We start from the raw sequence: 19638 nt of genomic DNA on the forward strand, positions 1-19638 counted from the left end.
TAACTAAACTGCAATCTTGTAAAAAGATACTTTTAATTTGTATTTAAATAGAGATAGGTACAAATACATCAATCTCAAAAGTACTTAAATAGTATTTAAAGTACTTCTTTCAAAAAGTATTTAAGAATAAATACAAATAGGTAGGTACTTAGAAAGTATTTAAATACGAATACTTGTCTTAACTTATTGGGTTCAATACTTTTTCTCTGATATTTTAACTTTAAATTCGACCATTGAGACTCATTCAAACTGTGTATATTATTATATTATAGTTAATAGTTTATACATATAATAGTGCATATACCAGAATTCCAGATAGGTTCTGGTACTAAGTACTTGCCAACTGGCACCTATTGTAGTGTTATATACTTATATTGATAATTGGCAATAGGTATATCATCCCACAACTTACGAGCTAGGTATTATTTATTATTGTAATTCATATATTAATATATATTTAATAAAATAATATTTTATATTAGTGCCATAGTAAAATATTAATGTTAGATGTTCAATAATTATAAAATAACATTTGTATAATATAAATTAGATTAAAAAAATGTCAATGTTATAAAATAAAAATTACTAATTAATAATAATTAATAAATATTTAAATATTATAAATAAAAATTGTATAATTATATAATAAGTTAATAATCACTGAAGTATTGTTTGAAAGAAGATAATAAATAATTGTTTATTGAAAAAAAAAATAGGTTAAGTATTTAAATAAAAGTATTTGATTCTCAAATACAATTACATCCAAGACCGTATATAAAATACTTTATTCGAGAAGTATTTCAAAAGTATTCTAAATACAATAAAAATATTTAAATACATTTAAATACATTTACTCAAATACTTAACAAGACTGCTAAACTGGATTCTTTTTATTTAATGCAATACCTATCAATAAGAATTTATTTATACCTATTTAAGATACAATTAAAATGAATATAAAACCCTTTTGGTTACCTATTAATAAATAATAATATAATATATAAATATACAATTGTTGTACTTATGATACTATGCATTTTTTTACTACATCATCCTATTTTATTATAACATCATATAATATATTATATATTATATATCAATGTAATGGTTAATGGTTATGATGATTTAATAAATAAATAATATTTATTGTTGGAAAAATTAACTGCATGTGCCAATTAAACAGGAACTTCATAAATTAACGAATTAAACAGATTGCCTGTGTAAACTATTTGAAAAAATATCCATCGAGCTCTCATAATATATTAATATGGTAATTTGTTAATGTATCTGCATCTTATTTTTAAACTCCGAATTCTATAGTTCTGAAGCGTACTGATTGGTTCACAGTGTTCGAAAGTTTACTTTCTTAAAAAAAAATCACGCGTTCATCCTGGCGTGGTCATACGACATACGTTTTAATTATTATTTAATTCAACTCTGTGAAGGTATAACTAAATCATTGTATACGAAAAACGATTCTGAGCAGAGACGGTATGCCAGTCTAGGATATTTTAAATTTTATTGATGTTGTTATTATACGGTAGCTGGTAAGTTGAATTAATATTATTCATGTATTTAATTATTAACTTAAAATTATCAGTGATGCTGTAAAAATATTATAATACCTATTTACTTTTACATATAAGACACAATTCAACAGGAAAAGTTGTCATTATAATATATTTTTTAGATTTTTCGGTTACAGAATTACTTACGTGGAACTTTGTTTTAAATTTTCAATCCTTAAATATAAAAACGTCTGTAAAATATAAATGTCTTTATATATTTTTTAGATTTCTCGGGTATAGTATGAATTATTTAAGAGAATCTTTGTTTTAAATTTTCAACTCTTAGTTATAAAAACTGAACATTTTATAATTTTTTAATTCCAATGATTGATAATTTTCGAGATTTTGTTAAATTTTGTCAAAATTTGAACTTTAAATGCGTTTAAAAAAAAATTGTGCCTATGTATTTTTAATATTTTTCAACTGCTATTGTAACAATATAGCAGGAGCCTTGCATTAAATTTTCACGCTTTTTTACCCAACAAATAAAATTTTATTGATATTTATAGAAAAAAAAACTAAAAAAATTGAAAACTGACAATGTCCGTAAACAGCTCAAAAAAAGTCAAATTATTTTCAAAATTTTATCGTGTATAGAAAAACCATATATAAACATACAGTGAAATTTTCAAGTATCTACAGTCATTCGTTTTTTAATTACAGCAAAAGAAGAAAATCGTTACATAAGAAATCGAGTGAATATCAAATGTTGTAAAAATATGAATTTCGAACGCTCATAAAAATTTAATTTGACTTTCTAGTAGACATTTTTTTTTTGACAAAGGTAGACAAACTTATGAGGAATCTTGTATAACATTTTCAAACCTTAGATTTCAAAAGAAAAATTTTTACGAATTTTCAATTCAAAATAATTTGCTAATTTTCGTGATTTTTCCGTATTTTGTCAAGATTTGAACTTTAAATGCTTATAAATAAAAACTGTGACTAACGATTTTTAATTTTTTTCATATGCCTTTGAAACAATATACAAGTAGCCTTCTATTAAATTTTCAAGCTTTTTTAACCAACAAATAAAATTTTATTGATATTTATAGAAAAAAAAACTAAAAAAATTGAAAACTGACAATGTCCGTAAACCGTTCAAAAAAAGTCAAATTATTTTCAAAATTTTATCGTGTATAGAAAATGCAAATATAAACAACCAGTGAAAATTTCATGCATCTATGGTCATTTGCTTTAGAGTTACACCAAAAACCAAAATCAATTTTGATAAAAATCGATTTTGCGTAAAAATTCCCGTTTTTCCTTAATTTTTCTTTTGTTTTTCACGTCGCTTTTGAAAACTACTGGGAAATGTTTACTTTTGACCCCCCAAAGTACCAACTAGATTCACTTTCCTATCAGAAAAGTTACTATTGAAGAAAATCCAAGCACTTTTACTGTCCTAAAACGTGATGACAGACACAAAAATAAAAAATAAAAATAAAAAAATAAAAAAACACACATCATTGTAAAACCAATACATTCATCGCTCCGCTCAGAATCTAAAACAACATTAAAAAACACACATTTTTGTAAAGTAAATTCATATTCATCGCTCCATTAAAATTAAATTTAAATTAAATTTTAAATTTATTATAATATAATATGACCAAATTATGATCACATATTATCTTTGTAATAAATAAAAATGAACACAATAAGAATATTAATTAATAACAATGAAAGCTCAGGTCAACCTAGCCTACTGGCAATAAAGATCTAGCAATAAAGTTCTCAACTTTCTTTTTCAGGGATTTCAAATAGGCAATTTACAATACTTTCCGTAAATATACGGTCCGGATAAATACGTTCCGGGCAAATACGGTTTATTAGTTTTTTTTTAATTCCGGAGGTATACGTTCCGGCCAAATACGGTTTTTAACTTTTGGATTCCGCCGATATACGTTCCGGAATTATACAGTTCGGATAAATACGTTCCGGGAAAATACGGTTTAGTATTTTTTTTAATTCCGGAGGTATACGTTCCGGCCAAATACGGTTTTTCACTTTTGGATTCCGGCGATATACGTTCCGGATTTATACGGTCCGGGATTTATACGTTCCGCCCATTTATTTTCCGGATTAATACGGCCTCCCTATGTAATTACGTAAGTATGTATTCATGTGCCTACTGATATTGCGGTACTTTTAAATGTTTAATCAAAACTAAGAACCTAAGAGTTCCTAACCTTTAGGAGATCCTAACTTTCTTAATGCTACAAGTAGCTGAAACACAATTTAATAGCAATCATTGAAATATTGATCATGAATTCAATAGAATTAATTGAATGTTGTTTGCAGTTTGGAGTTTAGTATACAATTCATATTCAAAGCTGTATTTGTGAAACTGAAAGTTCTAGTAAAGTAATGATTATTGTGTATGACATAAACCCAACCGAGTGAATTGAATGCAGTGTCGCCAGTATTAAAGAGAACGACTTAGTGGTCATGACGAAAAAATGTATAAATGAAGTGTGAATGATTAAATGAAAACAGTCATGTGAATTTAGTATTTTAGGTGAACATAAATAAAGCCAGAAGCGAAATAGTTATTGACCAACCCGCAGGTATGTTTTGCGGGTTGATTGGATTTGTGTCGTAGATGACCAGATCGAGGTTTCTGGGCGGACGAACGTCGTCACCCACGAACACGGCCACAACTTCATTTGCGGTGGGCAGGTTGTATCGCCGCTGTTCCCGGGTCGCATTTGCGATGAAATGCATTGTAATCGGCCTAGGACGCACACCTTAGGGATCGGCGTCGGCCAGGTCTCTTTCTGCCTGCCAAGCCTGACGCATGTTCCAGGAACAAAGGAGATGTCAAAATATGCATGTACACATGACCCAAAATGTATTAATCAAAGGTGAATAGTGTGTAGAATATAAAGGATTTATTAAGCGTTACAACAATAATTATGTAATTAAGTATAACTTTTGAGTACAGTTCTGTCAAAAAAAAAGAAATATATCAAGTCACAAACATCCAAGCCCTATCGTTTAGTTGAATGTAATATTTGATGTATCAGTAATGATGGTGCATTGAACTCCACAACGATAGTAGTAAGAGTTTCTGTAAATTGTGTTTGATGAACACAGGAAATGTGATATATAAATAAATATATTAGAGGAATCACATGCAATAGGCAAAAACAATTACATATTTAAAATCTTAACGAATCCAAAAGTCCATGTGGAACGACAATGTGATAAATTGCATGTAGGTATTATTTTGTATCATTGAATTTACCTATAGTCGTAAGGCAGTGAACAATGTAGTTTATTGGGCACAGTATGACGAAGAATGTTTTTGTACATGTTATTGCATCTGCATACGATATAGGTAAAAAAAAAGTATCAGTAGTAGGTGGGGCACTCCAACACATTTTGTTATAATTATCACAAATAGATCACAAAAATGAAATTAAAACATAAAAAGATCACAAAAATGAAATTAAACACAATAAGTTCAGTAAAATGAAATTAAACATAAATAGATCAGTAAAATAACTTTAAACACAACTAGATCACTAAATGAAATAAAATCCTCAGATGCAAAATATTTCAAAAGAAATTNCATATTATAAAATATAAAAATATATATTAATTAAAAATATAAAATCAAATAAATATTAATAATAAAAAAAACATTTTTCAGTATAAATATAAAAAACATTTTTACAAGTGGTTATGTATAAAAAAAACCTATTTAAAATTTAAGGTAATAGCTTTGTTAATACTTTATTTTGTTATAAAACTCATGGCAGTCTTTCGGGAGAACAGATTTTAGTTGTTGCAAATGTTCCCACTTGGTTTTCTGAATTTTTAAGTCAGATGTATGTAGTGGCCCATATATTGTAGGAGATAAAGTTTTACTTGTTTTTTTTCTTTGTTTTTGAACAGAATTCAGATCTAAATAATCATCATCAAAATTAAGTTTAAATTCTATACTTCCATCACAGTTATAGCGAAGAGCCTTAATATTAGTAACAGTAGGATCTCCAGCCTTTTTACCAGGTCTTATAGTATCAAACCTGTATGAATCAAGTTCATATTTTTTAAAAAAATTTACATCACAATATTTTACATTGTATGGGAATGGTTTAGTCCTGGCACTTTTTGTTATCCTCATATAATCAGATGGCAAATAGATATCAGTATTTCTTAATTTATTTTCAATTGTTGAATGGACAGAGTCACATTCCATCTGTGTATGGCCTTTAGTTAAGTACTTTTGTTCAATAGAAATTTTATTATTAATAGCAAACTCCAATAACGCATTTGATAAAACACAATTTCTGTTTTGGTAACAGCAACCATCACTCCAAAGTATAATATTTTTTAATGGATATTTTAAGTTATACTCAGTTATTTGATCTATAATGCAACTTACAAAAGATGATGCAGAGAGGTCTGACTGTGTTTCATCCCACCAATAGCATGTACATTCATGAGAGGATAAATTATACATGGTAAAATTATGCACACATAATTTACACTTATAGTATAAAGCACTTGCTTTTAAATTTGGGCAAATTTTTACTGCCTGGAGGTCCATAGTGAATACAATGATTTCATTAAGCTTAGCTTTTTCTTTGTCTTTATTTTTTTCTTCCCTGCTTCGATCTTTATCCTTTATATGTTCATTCCACTCATCCTCCTCAATATTTTTGGTTTGGTAAGAACAACAAATGTCACACTGATCTTTTTTCGGGTGGTAAACAGAAAAATTTGTTTTCTCATAAATCTCATGAAATATTTTTCTAGACACTGGCTGTTTATTTTCTTCATTACACACTATAACATACATTTTGTATAATTGAGATATAGATTTTATATGTGGCTCAAAATATAATCTAGAGGTAGATTTCCTACAATAATGTGAGGGTAGTTTTGGCAATTTTTCAAGAAACTCAGTCACAAATTTCCTTTTTATTTTTTCTGGAGTAATTCTCATAGTAGATCTTTTGTTTTTTTCTTTATTTGTCTCATAATTATTCAACTCAGTATCTTTTGCAGTTAGGCACCAAGTTAAAACTTGTTTTTCTCCTAATCCAAGTGTATTTAAGAACATTGTTTTACATACACATAAATATGCATCTTTAACTTTTAAATTATAAGACATAGTACTGTTTCTTCGTGATGATTCGACGGTTCGTTGTTTTACAGGAGTGGTTATTACTAAAGATGTTACATAAGTTTTTTTTTCATCCCAGTTCAAGTTTTTCCAGAAATGATTAAATATTCCTAATCTATTTACTTCAGCTATTTCATTGCATTTTCTTTTTTGTGATTTTCTACATACATCACTATTACAAGCTGGCCGAATATTTTTACCTACTCTATTAACATTTTGTAAAATTTGATTCCTCTTTGACCGGCTATACCCTAAATATGGGTCTCCAGTCATCCTTAATTTTTGATTGAGTTTTCTTTTATAACTTACTGCCATACTTTCTTTACTAATTGTAACTGCATAATCCATATCCAAATCATTACTATCATCAACACTTAACACCTCTACACCATCAAAAACAAGCTCATCTATATTTAAATTTTAATAAAATTGATTAAGTATTATAGCATTAATAGTCTATTTATTTATTATTTATTATTGTATAATATTATATTATTTAGTTTAACAAAAAAACCTACTTTCGTTTGACAGAGAAATTTCCTCATCAACTACATTATTTCCTGTGTTCTCAGTAATATTTTCATCATTCTCATCATAACACAATTTCTTTTTAGCACTTTCAACATTTTCACCAGCAGATGTTCTGGGATTAACAGTCTTATCTACTTAAATAATATTATAATATTGCATATTAATTAAAAGAAGTAGAATTCATTAAATACCTATCAGATTTTACTATCAAAAACTTACTATAGTTTCTAAGAGTGCACTCAACATCATTATTTTCTATATCATCAGCATTATTCATTACAATATCATTACTACTCATATCCATATCTAAAGATTTTACACATTGTTATTGGACACGAATTATTTTATTATTATATAATTATATTATGCGACAAAATATTATAACTAACCATAATCTGACATCTTGTCCATTTCGTTCAGTAGTTTATCAATATCTTCTTCGTCCATCATAAATATTTAAAAATATACTTTTTTTTAATAACAAACTATGGAATATAATATAACAATATTATACTAAATTGACTAGTTACCTACTAGTCATATTTAAGACTAGGAAACACATTTAATTCGATTTCAGTTTTGCCACAAATGAGTACGTACAGACTATTAGACTAATATTATTTCAATTATTAATAATAATATTACGTTAACATGCCATATTATCAAAAATCGTATGAAATGAGATACGACATATTTCATGATAACAATTTTAATAACTGAGTTACGACCATGTTACTATTTTATTTCTAACCTCTTTGAAATTAAATAATGATAAGATGTAATTTTATCAAAATATCCGTTATTTTTCCCTGCTTTTTTTGATGTATAAAACGCAAAATCGATTTTTTTTTAGATACGACTTGTTACTCGCCCAACGACGCTATGTATTTTTAATATTTTTCAACTGCTATTGTAACAATATAGCAGGAGCCTTGCATTAAATTTTCACGCTTTTTTACCCAACAAATAAAATTTTATTGATATTTATAGAAAAAAAAAACTAAAAAAATTGAAAACTGACAATGTCCGTAAACAGCTCAAAAAAAGTCAAATTATTTNGTTGATTAATACATTTTTCTAAATTCAATAAATAAACGAAATATTAATTTCATATTTAATTATCATATAAACTATATTTTATTATATTATTTAGTATACTTAGTTATTATTATTTGAATGACCGCAACTAGTATGTAACCTTTTTGAGGGGTGACCGCAACTAGTATGTAATTTTTGATTATGACCGCAACTAGTACACACCGAGAGGTACAGACCGATTAATCTATATATATAAGGGAAAGTGTACTTTGCCAAGAATCAACGCCCAGACCAAACCGCTGGGTCTATAGACTTGCAATTTTATAGAGAGGTTCCTTCAGCAATGTAGGGGCGCACTAAGAAAGGATTTTCCAAAATTTGACCTACAATGGGGTAAAAGTGGGGTTGAAATAATACGACAGTGGCGCCATCTATCAAGCAATATTTAATTTAAATATACAATATTGGTATTAGAATGAGTGAAATAAAATTAAAAATAAAAATAATGGATGTACTGGCTAATACAGTATAATCTATGGTTAATCGAGCATGTTTGTTTTTTTTTGTTTATATTACCCGGAACATGTTGGATAATTATTTAAAATATTATATTTATTCAATTTAATTGTTTTATTTTTTTTAATGTCATCGATTGAAGATATTTTTGTCAATGGGATGTTGACACCTCAAATAGTTGTACCAATTATCCATGATTGTGCCTGCCTTTTCCGTTCAATATCATTTCATTTGCTTAACACTCTAGAAAGATGTCAGGAGATCCGAAATACAATTGTTTCTTATGTGTCTGATAATTGGAATAACTTTATTACTATGTCTTACAATTCAAATGGTGACAACTTTTCCAACTGCTGAGGCTTATGTTACGCTCATTGAAGAAACTTATCAACAAACGATGGAGGTTTCAAAGTGAGTATTAAGTCAATTGACTTAGATAATAGGTGGGTTGTTATATATAACCCTGTGTTATTGCGTACTTTTAGTGCTCATATAAATGTAGAAATAACCAGTTCAATCAAGTCTATAAAATATGTATGCAAATATGTCACAAAAGGTGGTGATCACGCAGCGTTTGGTTTAGGAATAACTGACAATACAGATGAAATAAAAATATATGAAAGTGGCAGGTATATCAGTAGTTCCGAAGCAGCTTGGAAAATTTTAGGTTTTCATATACACGATAGGTATCCAGCTATTACTCATCTTGATGTTCACCTAGAAAATGGACAACGTGTCTACTTCACAGCAAATAATGCTGCCAAAACAATAGAAAATCCACCAACATCAACACTTCAGGCTTTTTTCCAGATATGTCAAACCGATAATTTTGCAAGAACATTGCTTTATCCACAAGTTGCTTCGTATTATGTGTTGAAAAATAAGAATTTCGTTACACGTAAACATGGCCAGAATGTCGAAGGTTGGCCAGGAATTAAGAAAGATTTAGCTTTGGGTAGAGTTTATACAATTGACCCAAACAATGTTGTATGTTACCATCTACGTCTTCTTCTTCATTAAGGAAAAGGTCCAACAACGTATTCATTTTTGAAGGCTGTGAACAATATCGAGTACCAAACATTCCAGGCCACATGTAAAGCACTTGGATTATTAGAAGATGACAATCAGTGGGATTTTGCTTTAGAAGAAGCAGCATTATGTCGTTCACCTAATAAAATGCAAGAACTTTTCAGGGTAATATTAATATTTTGCCATCCCTCAGATGCTTCAAGTCTTTGGACTAAGTATAAGGACGATTTTTCAGACGATATTCGGCGACAATATTACAGACAACATCTAGAAAATAATATAACAGACAGTAAACTTTATAATAAGTGTTTGTGTTAATTGAAGACTTTGTTTTGAATCTAGGTGGAAATAACTTAAAAGAATATGGTTTGCCAACTCCTTTAAGATCCTTTTAGAAAATAGAGAATACTTAAAAGAAACAAGCTATGATTTAAATGTTTTACATGAAATTGTTTTGCAAAATGAACCCTCTATGAATGAGGAACAGTGGTTTGTTTACAGACAAACTTTAAATAGTATCAAATTAAATTTAGGAAAATGTATATTTTTAGACGCACCTGGCGGAACTGGTAAAACCCACTTAATCAATATACTTTTGGCGAAGGTAAGAAGCACATATGTAATTGTAATTGCAGCTGCATCATCAGAAATTGCAGCTACGCTTTTACATGGAGGAAAACTGCTCATTCTGCTTTCAAGTCGCCACTCAATATGAACACCATCGAGATTCCAACGTGCAATATTAATAAACAATTTAATATGGTAAATGTTTTGAAAAAATGCAAGCTCATAATTTGGGATGAAAGTCCATTGTCTCATAAAAAAGGATTTGAGGCTTTAAACAACTGTCTGAAGGTTCTAAGGAATTCGAATTTATTAATGGGAGGAGTCACAGTACTGCTAGCTGGAGTTTTTCGACAAACTCTACCAATCGTACCCAGAGGAACTCGAGCTAATGAAATCGCTGCATGCATCAGGTCTTCATATTTGTGGCCAAAAATAGAAAAATTTTCTTTGACCAAAAATATGCGAGTACATTTAAAAGGAGACAAGACTGCTGAACAGTTTTCTGAGCTACTCTTAAAAATTGGAGATGGAAAATATCCAGAATGTGAAGAAAAAATTACTTTGCCGACAGGATTAAGTACCATTGTTAATACTTTACAAGAACATACATACAAAATATACCCCGGCATCGAAAACCTCAAAGAAATATCAATGGACTGGTTATGTGAAAGGGCCATTTTGACATCAAAAAATGATACGGCAGCAGAAATAAACAATATATTATTGGGCTAATTTCAAGCCAAAAAAAATGGAATACAATGAATTCGGTGCTGGAAATAGATGATGCAGTTAATTATCCCGTAGAATTTCTAAATTCACTCAACCCTACTGGATTCCCACCACATTTATTAACATTAAAAATTGGTACTCCTATAATGCTTCTAAGAAATCTTAGTCCACCAAAATTGTGCAATGGGACTCGTCTACGTATTACTGATCTACAAAAAAATCTGATAGAAGCTCAAATTATGACTGGATATGCAAAAAGTGAATCAGTTTTTATTCCTCGCATACCAATGATACCATCAGGTTATATGTCCGTGAAGTTAGCCGCCCAACATCAACCCAACGAATTCATATTTGGTCATCCTTTAGTAAGTCATTAGTAAGTATTTGTAAGCACAAAATCAGAATTTGTAAGTTAACAACTTTCAGATTATCCCTGAAAGTTTAAAACCCGGCTAACTTCACGGGAGCCGGACGATCTTTTTTATCCAAACATCTGAACACACCAAACTTTAGTAAGTCATTAGTAAGTATTTGTAAGCACAAAATCAGAATTTGTAAGTCAACAACTTTCAGATTATCCCTGAAAGTTTGCCAGCCGGGTCACTTCAACTTTTCGAAAGTTTTATTCCACCCCCGCAAAGTAGTCCATTAGTAAGTATTTGTAAGAGCAAATTCGAACTTTTAAAGTGATTATTTTCAAAGTTATGGCGCCCTAAAGTTTAGCCAGCCGGGTCACTTAAACTTTTCGAAAGGGTAGGTTGCTAAAATACAATTTTTCTGAGCTATTATCTTTACAATTACCATGACCAAAGTTTTTTTACTATAAACTTTATAAAATTGTTATAAATAATATTAAAATATCTAATATGATTTTAAATATTTTATAATACTTATTAATATTAGGTACACTATAAACTTATAACCACAGCGGCGAATACATCAATTTCAATGTATAACATGTGTACCTGTAAAACCTACATATGGTGTTTTTATTCATAAAAATCGCGAAATTATACAAAACTTTTTAATATTTATACAGATTCTCAAACAAAGTTTATGGTTTATAAATAATATAATTATTTTTATTTATATCATGATTATTATTATGTTCCTAGTGCCCAACTAAAATATACCAACATTTAAAACCATTTATAAAATATAATTGTATCTTTTTTTTTATCTAGATTAAAATGTATTTACCTTTATCTTTATCTAGATAAAAAAATACTTATCTAGTCCGAACACTGCTAATATACAGTGACCAACTTATAATCAACTGTGCAGGAACTTGCCAACCTTTTTTTTTTTATATAGAAATAGTAGTAAAGTTGAAAGTGTTTGCTACTGTACAAAAAAAGTTAACTTCTCAATACACCATATGTAGGTTTTACAGGTACACATGTTATACATTGAAATTGATGTATTCGCCGCTGTGGTTATAAGATGAGGGTTGTACATGGATAAACAAGAACACTGATAATATATTTACAGTAAAATTAGTTTGATTTATTAAAACTACGATTTTCTGAACTGTACTGCACATCTGCACTACACTAAATACTACACTTCCGGCTCTCGCGTTGCCATGAGAAGCCATCGGTCGCTTGCGCCGCTCATTTGCTGATAGCAGCGTTTTAGTGATCCCACTGTCGCGTAGATATATACAATAATTATACATTACATCATAATAATATATTATGCTATAATATCTTATACTAACTATAATACCCATACAACATTATTTTAGGCGACGAAACGATAATAATAATAGAAGATGTTTAATATGTATTCTCTTTCTGTTTTCTATACATGGGAGTTTATAGTGTACCTAATATTAATAAGTATTATAAAATATTTAAAATCATATTAGATATTTTAATATTATTTATAACAATTTTATAAAGTTTATAGTAAAAAAACTTTGGTCATGGTAATTGTAAAGATAATAGCTCAGAAAAATTGTATTTTAGCAACCTACCCTTTCGAAAAGTTTAAGTGACCCGGCTGGCTAAACTTTAGGGTGCCAAAACTTTGAAAATAATAACTTTCAAAGTTCGAATTTGCTCTTACAAATACTTACTAATGGACTACTATGCGGGGGTGGAAAAAAAATTTCGAAAAGTTTAAGTGACCCGGCTGGCTAAACTTTAGGGCGCCATAACTTTGAAAATAATCACTTTAAAAGTTCGAATTTGCTCTTACAAATACTTACTAATGGACTACTTTGCGGGGGTGGAATAAAACTTTCGAAAAGTTGAAGTGACCCGGCTGGCAAACTTTCAGGGATAATCTGAAAGTTGTTGACTTACAAATTCTGATTTTGTGCTTACAAATACTTACTAATGACTTACTAAAGTTTGGTGTGTTCAGATGTTTGGATAAAAAAGATCGTCCGGCTCCCGTGAAGTTAGCCGGGTTTTAAACTTTCAGGGATAATCTGAAAGTTGTTAACTTACAAATTCTGATTTTGTGCTTACAAATACTTACTAATGACTTACTAAAGGATGACCAAATATGAATTCGTTGGGTTGATGTTGGGCGGCTAACTTCACGGACATTCAGGTTATCCATTCCAATTTAAGAGAATGCAGTTTCCTGTCAAAGTATGTTTTGCTATGACAATAAATAAATCACAAGGACAAACCTTGAAAATTCCAGGGATCGATGTAAGAGAGGATTGTTTTTCACATGGACAATTTTGCGTGGCATGCTCCAGAGTCAGTATAACCACAAATTTAGTTAATTTAGCACCAACAGGAAAAACATCAAATGTAGTTTATAGAAAAATTTTGTAAATTTTGTAAATTTTGTTGTCATACATTATTATTCTTTATTATTTGATTAAGTCTGCTTGATTAAGTGGTAGGTTTTTTAACAGGCTACGAAGTGCACGGGATCAGCTAGTTTTAATTATAAATAAAAACTTGAAGTTTAAAAAGAGGGCTGCACTCAATAACATTAGAATAATTGATTCAAACGTTGTATATATGTGTTAACCCTTTAGCGAATAGTGGTAACCATATTTACCACTAGGTTTTTTTCAATAAATGTGTGATATGACACTCATTATTGATGTTAAGTGTCCAATTTTGGTGTCTATGTGTTCTTAGAATGTTTATCATCAATAAATTATAAGTTTTATTTGCTAAGACTTCATTGGTCAGTAGATATAACAAAAAAAAAAAGGTGGTAAGTATATTTACCACTGCTCACTTGTTGGTCACGTGAAATTGTTCTTAACAATAATTGAAATATTTGATTTATCAAGCAACCAGTGTAGCCACACCGATGATTGTTTTATTTTCTAAATCACGTGAAAATTTAACATGATATGAAGTAATCAATTATTTTTCGCTCCTTTTCGAAAAGATAATATCCAAATTCAAAATATGATAGGGTCGTGAAAATGAACTGATTACATTCGATTACGGTTCGTGAATTTGCATCTTTGCGATGTAAACACAATTTATATTAATATATATTCAAGCATACAGGTATGTTTTAAATTTATACTTATATTATTTTATTAGCAAACAGGTATAGGTATATCAAATAAATAAGTAATTTATTTTTATGATTTTAGTATGGATGAAGATAGTGTAAGGGACTATTTATTTTCAATCACTGATGAGCAAGCTGAATGCTCTGATATTGATGGTGATTCAGATTTTGAAGACGGATTATTAATAACTAGTCCACAGCACAAAAATACAAGAAGTACTTCATCACAATCTGATTCTCCAGCATATGAACCAGATGTAACCAAATCACCAACCACACCAGTATCAAGTATATCTAGTAGCACACCACCACCTACTCTCAATTTTTCTCCAAATGATTTTGACATTATGAGTATGCCCATAGAAATAATTGAAAATGGTGATGTGTCTACTGAAATAAATGTAGATAATATTGTTTCTCCTAACATTTTGCCAATAAGCAACAAATTAACAAAAAAAAAAAAAAATTTCCTCAACCAACATTGATTTTCAAATGGAAAAAAAAAGGTTGTAGACCTAAAACATTTAGGAGATATAAATTCACACAACCTTTTGGACCCAAAGTACCTGTTGATATAAATAGTCCAATTGATATTTTTAAACTGTTTTTTGATGATGATATTCTATATACTTTCAAGACTCAATCTGAATTATATGCTGCTCAATGTAATCAACAATTTGTTACTTCAATTGAAGAACTACAAGCCTTTTTTGGCTGTCTCATCATAATGGGATTTCATAAATTACCTACTATTCGTTCTTACTGGTCAACAGATGCCAATTTTCAAGTCCCAAGGATATCATCTATTATGTCATTAAAAAGATTTCTGTCTATACTACGATTTCTCCATTTGAATAATAATTTAACTATGCCTAAACGGGGACATGTTAATTATGATAAATTATACAAAGTGCGACCGCTGATCAACAAACTAAATGAAAAGTTTTTTTCAAATTTCAACCCATCTAGAAATATTGCTCTAGATGAAAGTATGGTTGCTTTCAAGGGAAGAACCACAATTAAACAATATATGCCACTTAAACCAATCAAACGAGGTATAAAAATTTGGGCAGCTGCATGTTCTAAGACTGGATACCTACTACAGTTTGAAGTATACCAAGGCAAGCAAGGAGATCCAGAAATTGGTCTTGGAGAAAAAGTTGTGACACATTTAGCTAATCTTTATGACAACAAAGGCTATTGTTTTTATTTTGATGGGTTTTTCAGTAATATTCCTATGGTGAAAAATATGGTTGAGAAAAATAATTTTGCATGTGGTACTATCAAATCAAATAAAAAATATTTTCCATCTAGTGTTCTAAAAGATGACAAAAAACTAAAACAAGGTCAGTTTGATGTAGTTACTTCTAATGAAATAACTATAAGTAAATGGAAAGACAGAGGAAAAAAGTGTGTAAATGTAATTAGTAATATGCATGATGGCAGTTGTATTGGTTCTGTTTCTAGAAGAGACAATCTAGGAGTTAAACAAGTAGTGAAGGCTCCAGCTGCTATTGTAGACTATAATAAGTATATGGGGGGTGTCGACCATTTTGATCAGTTTCATTCTTACTACAATGTGGCCTGGAAGTCCAGAAGATGGTGGCTAAAAATATTTTATTATCTTCTAGATGCTTCTATAGTAAATTCATTTGTGCTATATCAAACTTCTAGTAATCTCCATGACCCAAAATCATCAAAATATACACACCTAAATTTCAGATCAACATTAGCAAATCAATTAATTGGTGATTATTCTTCAAAAAAAAAACCGGGTATTCAAAAGTCAATGCAAAGAAAATTGACAAAAAAAACTGGAAAAGTGATTGTTGGCAACCAATATTACCTACAAAATGTTGGTGATCATTTACCAACAAAAGGTACATATCGTCGCTGTGGATATTGTAGTACTAAAGAGACACAGAAACGTTCAAACATTATTTGCAAAATGTGTGATATTGCACTTTGTTTAGAATGTTTTGCACCCTTCCACAAGAACCCCTAAAACACTATTTTGTTGTATACAATGCATACCATTTTATTAAAAATGTAGGCATGTTTGAAATATTTTATATTATTATTAATTTAATTTTGTTTTTTTTTAATTTTTAAAAAGGTAAGGTTTTGTGATGTATTTACTTCTACTTTGTTAGTTGTAATTATTTATTAAGTCTGAATATTCAATTTATAAAGTTTGAATATGTTTTAAGTTTATAATATGTATTTGCTTCTTTATTTATTTTTTAAGTTTTACTATTTTGTTTAATACTATGTAATACTATGTTTTGTAATTTTAAAATACTTTCTATAATTTGTTGTCACTCTGTTTTTTTTATGATTTTAAAATAGCAATATTTTGTTGTATACTCTTTTATTTTATTTGAGTCTGAATTTTAATTTTGTTTTTTTATTTTTAATTAGTTTGTTGATTTCTTTGTTTTTTAATAAAAAAATAATATTTATTTAATTATTTAATTATTTTGTACATAATATATAAAAAGTTGTGAATGGTCTGTGGTAAATATATATACCCCCTTACTTTATTATACATGAGCAGTGGTAAATATATATACCACCTTACTTCATTATACATGAGCAGTGGTAAATATATTTACCACCTCAAAAACAACCCCTCAGAACTACCCTGATTGAGGGATGTTGTAAATAACATGATTTTTAATGTCTTAAAGACTATAGAAATTGAAAAATATAATTTTTTTTTGTCTGTTGTAAGCATAGAATTATGCCCTTTAAAGGGTTTTAAGTGAATTCATTAAATTATATTATCCGAACTCCATAACTATCGATTAAATGAAGTAAAGTTTATGGTTAGTAGAATATTTATATTATGTGGTTTTTATAAAATGGTTTGAATTGTACAGCTATATCTTCTGTATTGATAATGTTTGCTACATTGCTGAGTAACCAACTGATGATACACATTTAGTATAATATGTATGCTGAATACAATGCATTAACTGTATAGCATAAATACTAAGAACTGGGTAAGAAAACATAAAAGTATTATTGTGCTCTTTGGTTGTAATATAAATCGAAATACAATTTAAAAGGAAGTCAATTGTAACCGGCAGTGGACACTGTGAACACTGAATCAATGAAATTTCATGTTAGGAACCGTGTAATAAAACGTAAAAGTGCTTGCATAACAGATAAAATATTTAGATCACAACTTGCAAATCACAAATGTATTACTAATGTTTGTATAGAACAGATGTTGAGAGAAAAATATTTATGTTTATGTTATACAATTTAAAATAAAGTCCATTGTAATTAACTGTAATAACATTAACTGTACTTATTGTGTTCAATAAGTTTTAAGTAAGCTAATACTGTGAATTGCAGTAGACACGGTGAACAGTAAAAATGTTCGTGAAGATTTTATAAAATTTATTCCAATACATGTTTAGCGAATAATATAATTACCGAATTAAAAAAATTGAATGTCGATGTAAACAATTTACGAGGTCAAGGTTATGATGGGGCGACAAGTATGAGTAGGAGATTTAATGGAGTTCAGCTTTAATCAGAAATAATCATCCAAGTGCATTGTATGTGTATTGTAGTGCCCATAATCTTAATCTTTCAGTCTCAAGTGCATGTAATATTCAAGGAATACGGAATACTATGAACACAATAGAAACATGTTATAATTTTTTTAACACACCGAAGAGACAACATTTTTTTTCAACACATTTAGACAAACAAAAACAAAACGAATCTTCATCTCAAAAACAAAAACTAAAAAGATTATGTCCAACTAGGTGGATTGAGCGTTGCAACTCAATTGAAACATTTTATGAATTTTTTCCTGCAATTTTAAATTGTTTAGAAGAAATAATTATGTGGAATGACAGTGATACATCAAGTAAAGCAAATCAACTTCTATTAGCACTACAAGCATCGAAATTTAATGTAGCCCTGACTATTCTTAATTATATTTTTCAGTATACTCATTCACTATGTAAGTATTTACAAACCACAAATATTGATTTAGTTGACGCAATTGAACATATAAGTTTAGTAAAAAAACAACTAATGTCCATAAGAGAAAATGTTAGTCTTGAATTGAACAAACTATATAATGATCTTAATGAAAGATTAAATGATTTTGAAATTAAAATTGAAATTCCTCGATTAGCTAAGAGCTAAAAACACCGCATAAATATTTCAACAAATGATCCTGAAGAATATTTCTAAATAGCTTTATTTATTCCTTTTCTTGACTCGTACATTCAACAACTGAATGATCGTTTTATAAATCATAAAAACATTATAAGTGGATTCCAAATGTTAATGAACAGTTCAACATTCAATGAAGAAAGACTTAAAGAACTTGTTGAATTTTACAGTAATGACATTGATAGTTCTGATCTTGTGAAATCAGAAATTTTTCTATGGAATCGTTATCTAGATGATAGTAACATTAAAACAAAAAATGTCATCAACATATTGAATAATTGCAATTCAGATTTATTTCCAAATGTTTTTAAGCTTTTGCAAATACTGGTTACACTTCCTGTCACATCTTGCGAAGCTGAAAGATCATTTTCGACACTCAAACGTATTAAAATTTACTTAAGAAACTCTACGTCTGAATAGAGAATGAATGGACTAGCTGCTCTCAATATTCACTATGATATTGACGTCAATTCCGAAGAAGTAATACAGCGTTTATCGAATTTAAAGCGTCGTTTAGACTTTATTTTATAATTTTATTTGATATATTTTCATTATATTTTTTTTATACATACATTTTATTATTAATATGGTAACACAAATAAAATATACATTTATTATTAACACAATTATTTATGTTTAACCCCCCCCCCCCCCCCAAAGGAATATTTCTGGTTGCGCTACTGATTTAAACCTTTCATTATTTGTACGTGTTAAATCGAAGTTGACAACATATTAAACTGCTATCGAAATAGTATTAATTGTCAACGTGTACTGAGAATAATTATTGATATACGACTGAGCTACGAGGCATACTTCAATACA

General features: G+C 28.9%; 3 protein-coding genes across 3 annotated transcripts; all 3 read left to right on the forward strand.

Moving 5' to 3' along the window:
- Positions 1-10530: 10530 nt before the first annotated feature.
- On the forward strand, positions 10531-11118 carry LOC111042094. Its single transcript, XM_022326580.1, has one exon. The coding sequence runs from the start codon at positions 10531-10533 to the stop codon at positions 11116-11118; it is 588 nt and encodes a 195-aa protein (XP_022182272.1).
- A 26-nt stretch (positions 11119-11144) lies between these two features.
- Positions 11145-11492, forward strand: LOC111042096. The gene has a single exon (XM_022326581.1). The coding sequence runs from the start codon at positions 11145-11147 to the stop codon at positions 11490-11492; it is 348 nt and encodes a 115-aa protein (XP_022182273.1).
- Positions 11493-13700: 2208 nt separating this feature from the next.
- Positions 13701-16621, forward strand: LOC111042097 (piggyBac transposable element-derived protein 4-like). Its single transcript, XM_022326582.1, has 3 exons — positions 13701-13906; positions 14699-15017; positions 15254-16621. Exons 1-3 carry the CDS (start codon positions 13701-13703, stop codon positions 16619-16621), a joined length of 1893 nt encoding a protein of 630 aa, XP_022182274.1.
- The last annotated feature ends 3017 nt before the right edge of the window (positions 16622-19638 follow it).

The sequence above is a fragment of the Myzus persicae genome, unplaced genomic scaffold, assembly GCF_001856785.1.
Source record: "Myzus persicae strain clone G006 unplaced genomic scaffold, MPER_G0061.0, whole genome shotgun sequence".
Taxonomy (NCBI): Eukaryota; Metazoa; Arthropoda; class Insecta; order Hemiptera; family Aphididae; genus Myzus; species Myzus persicae.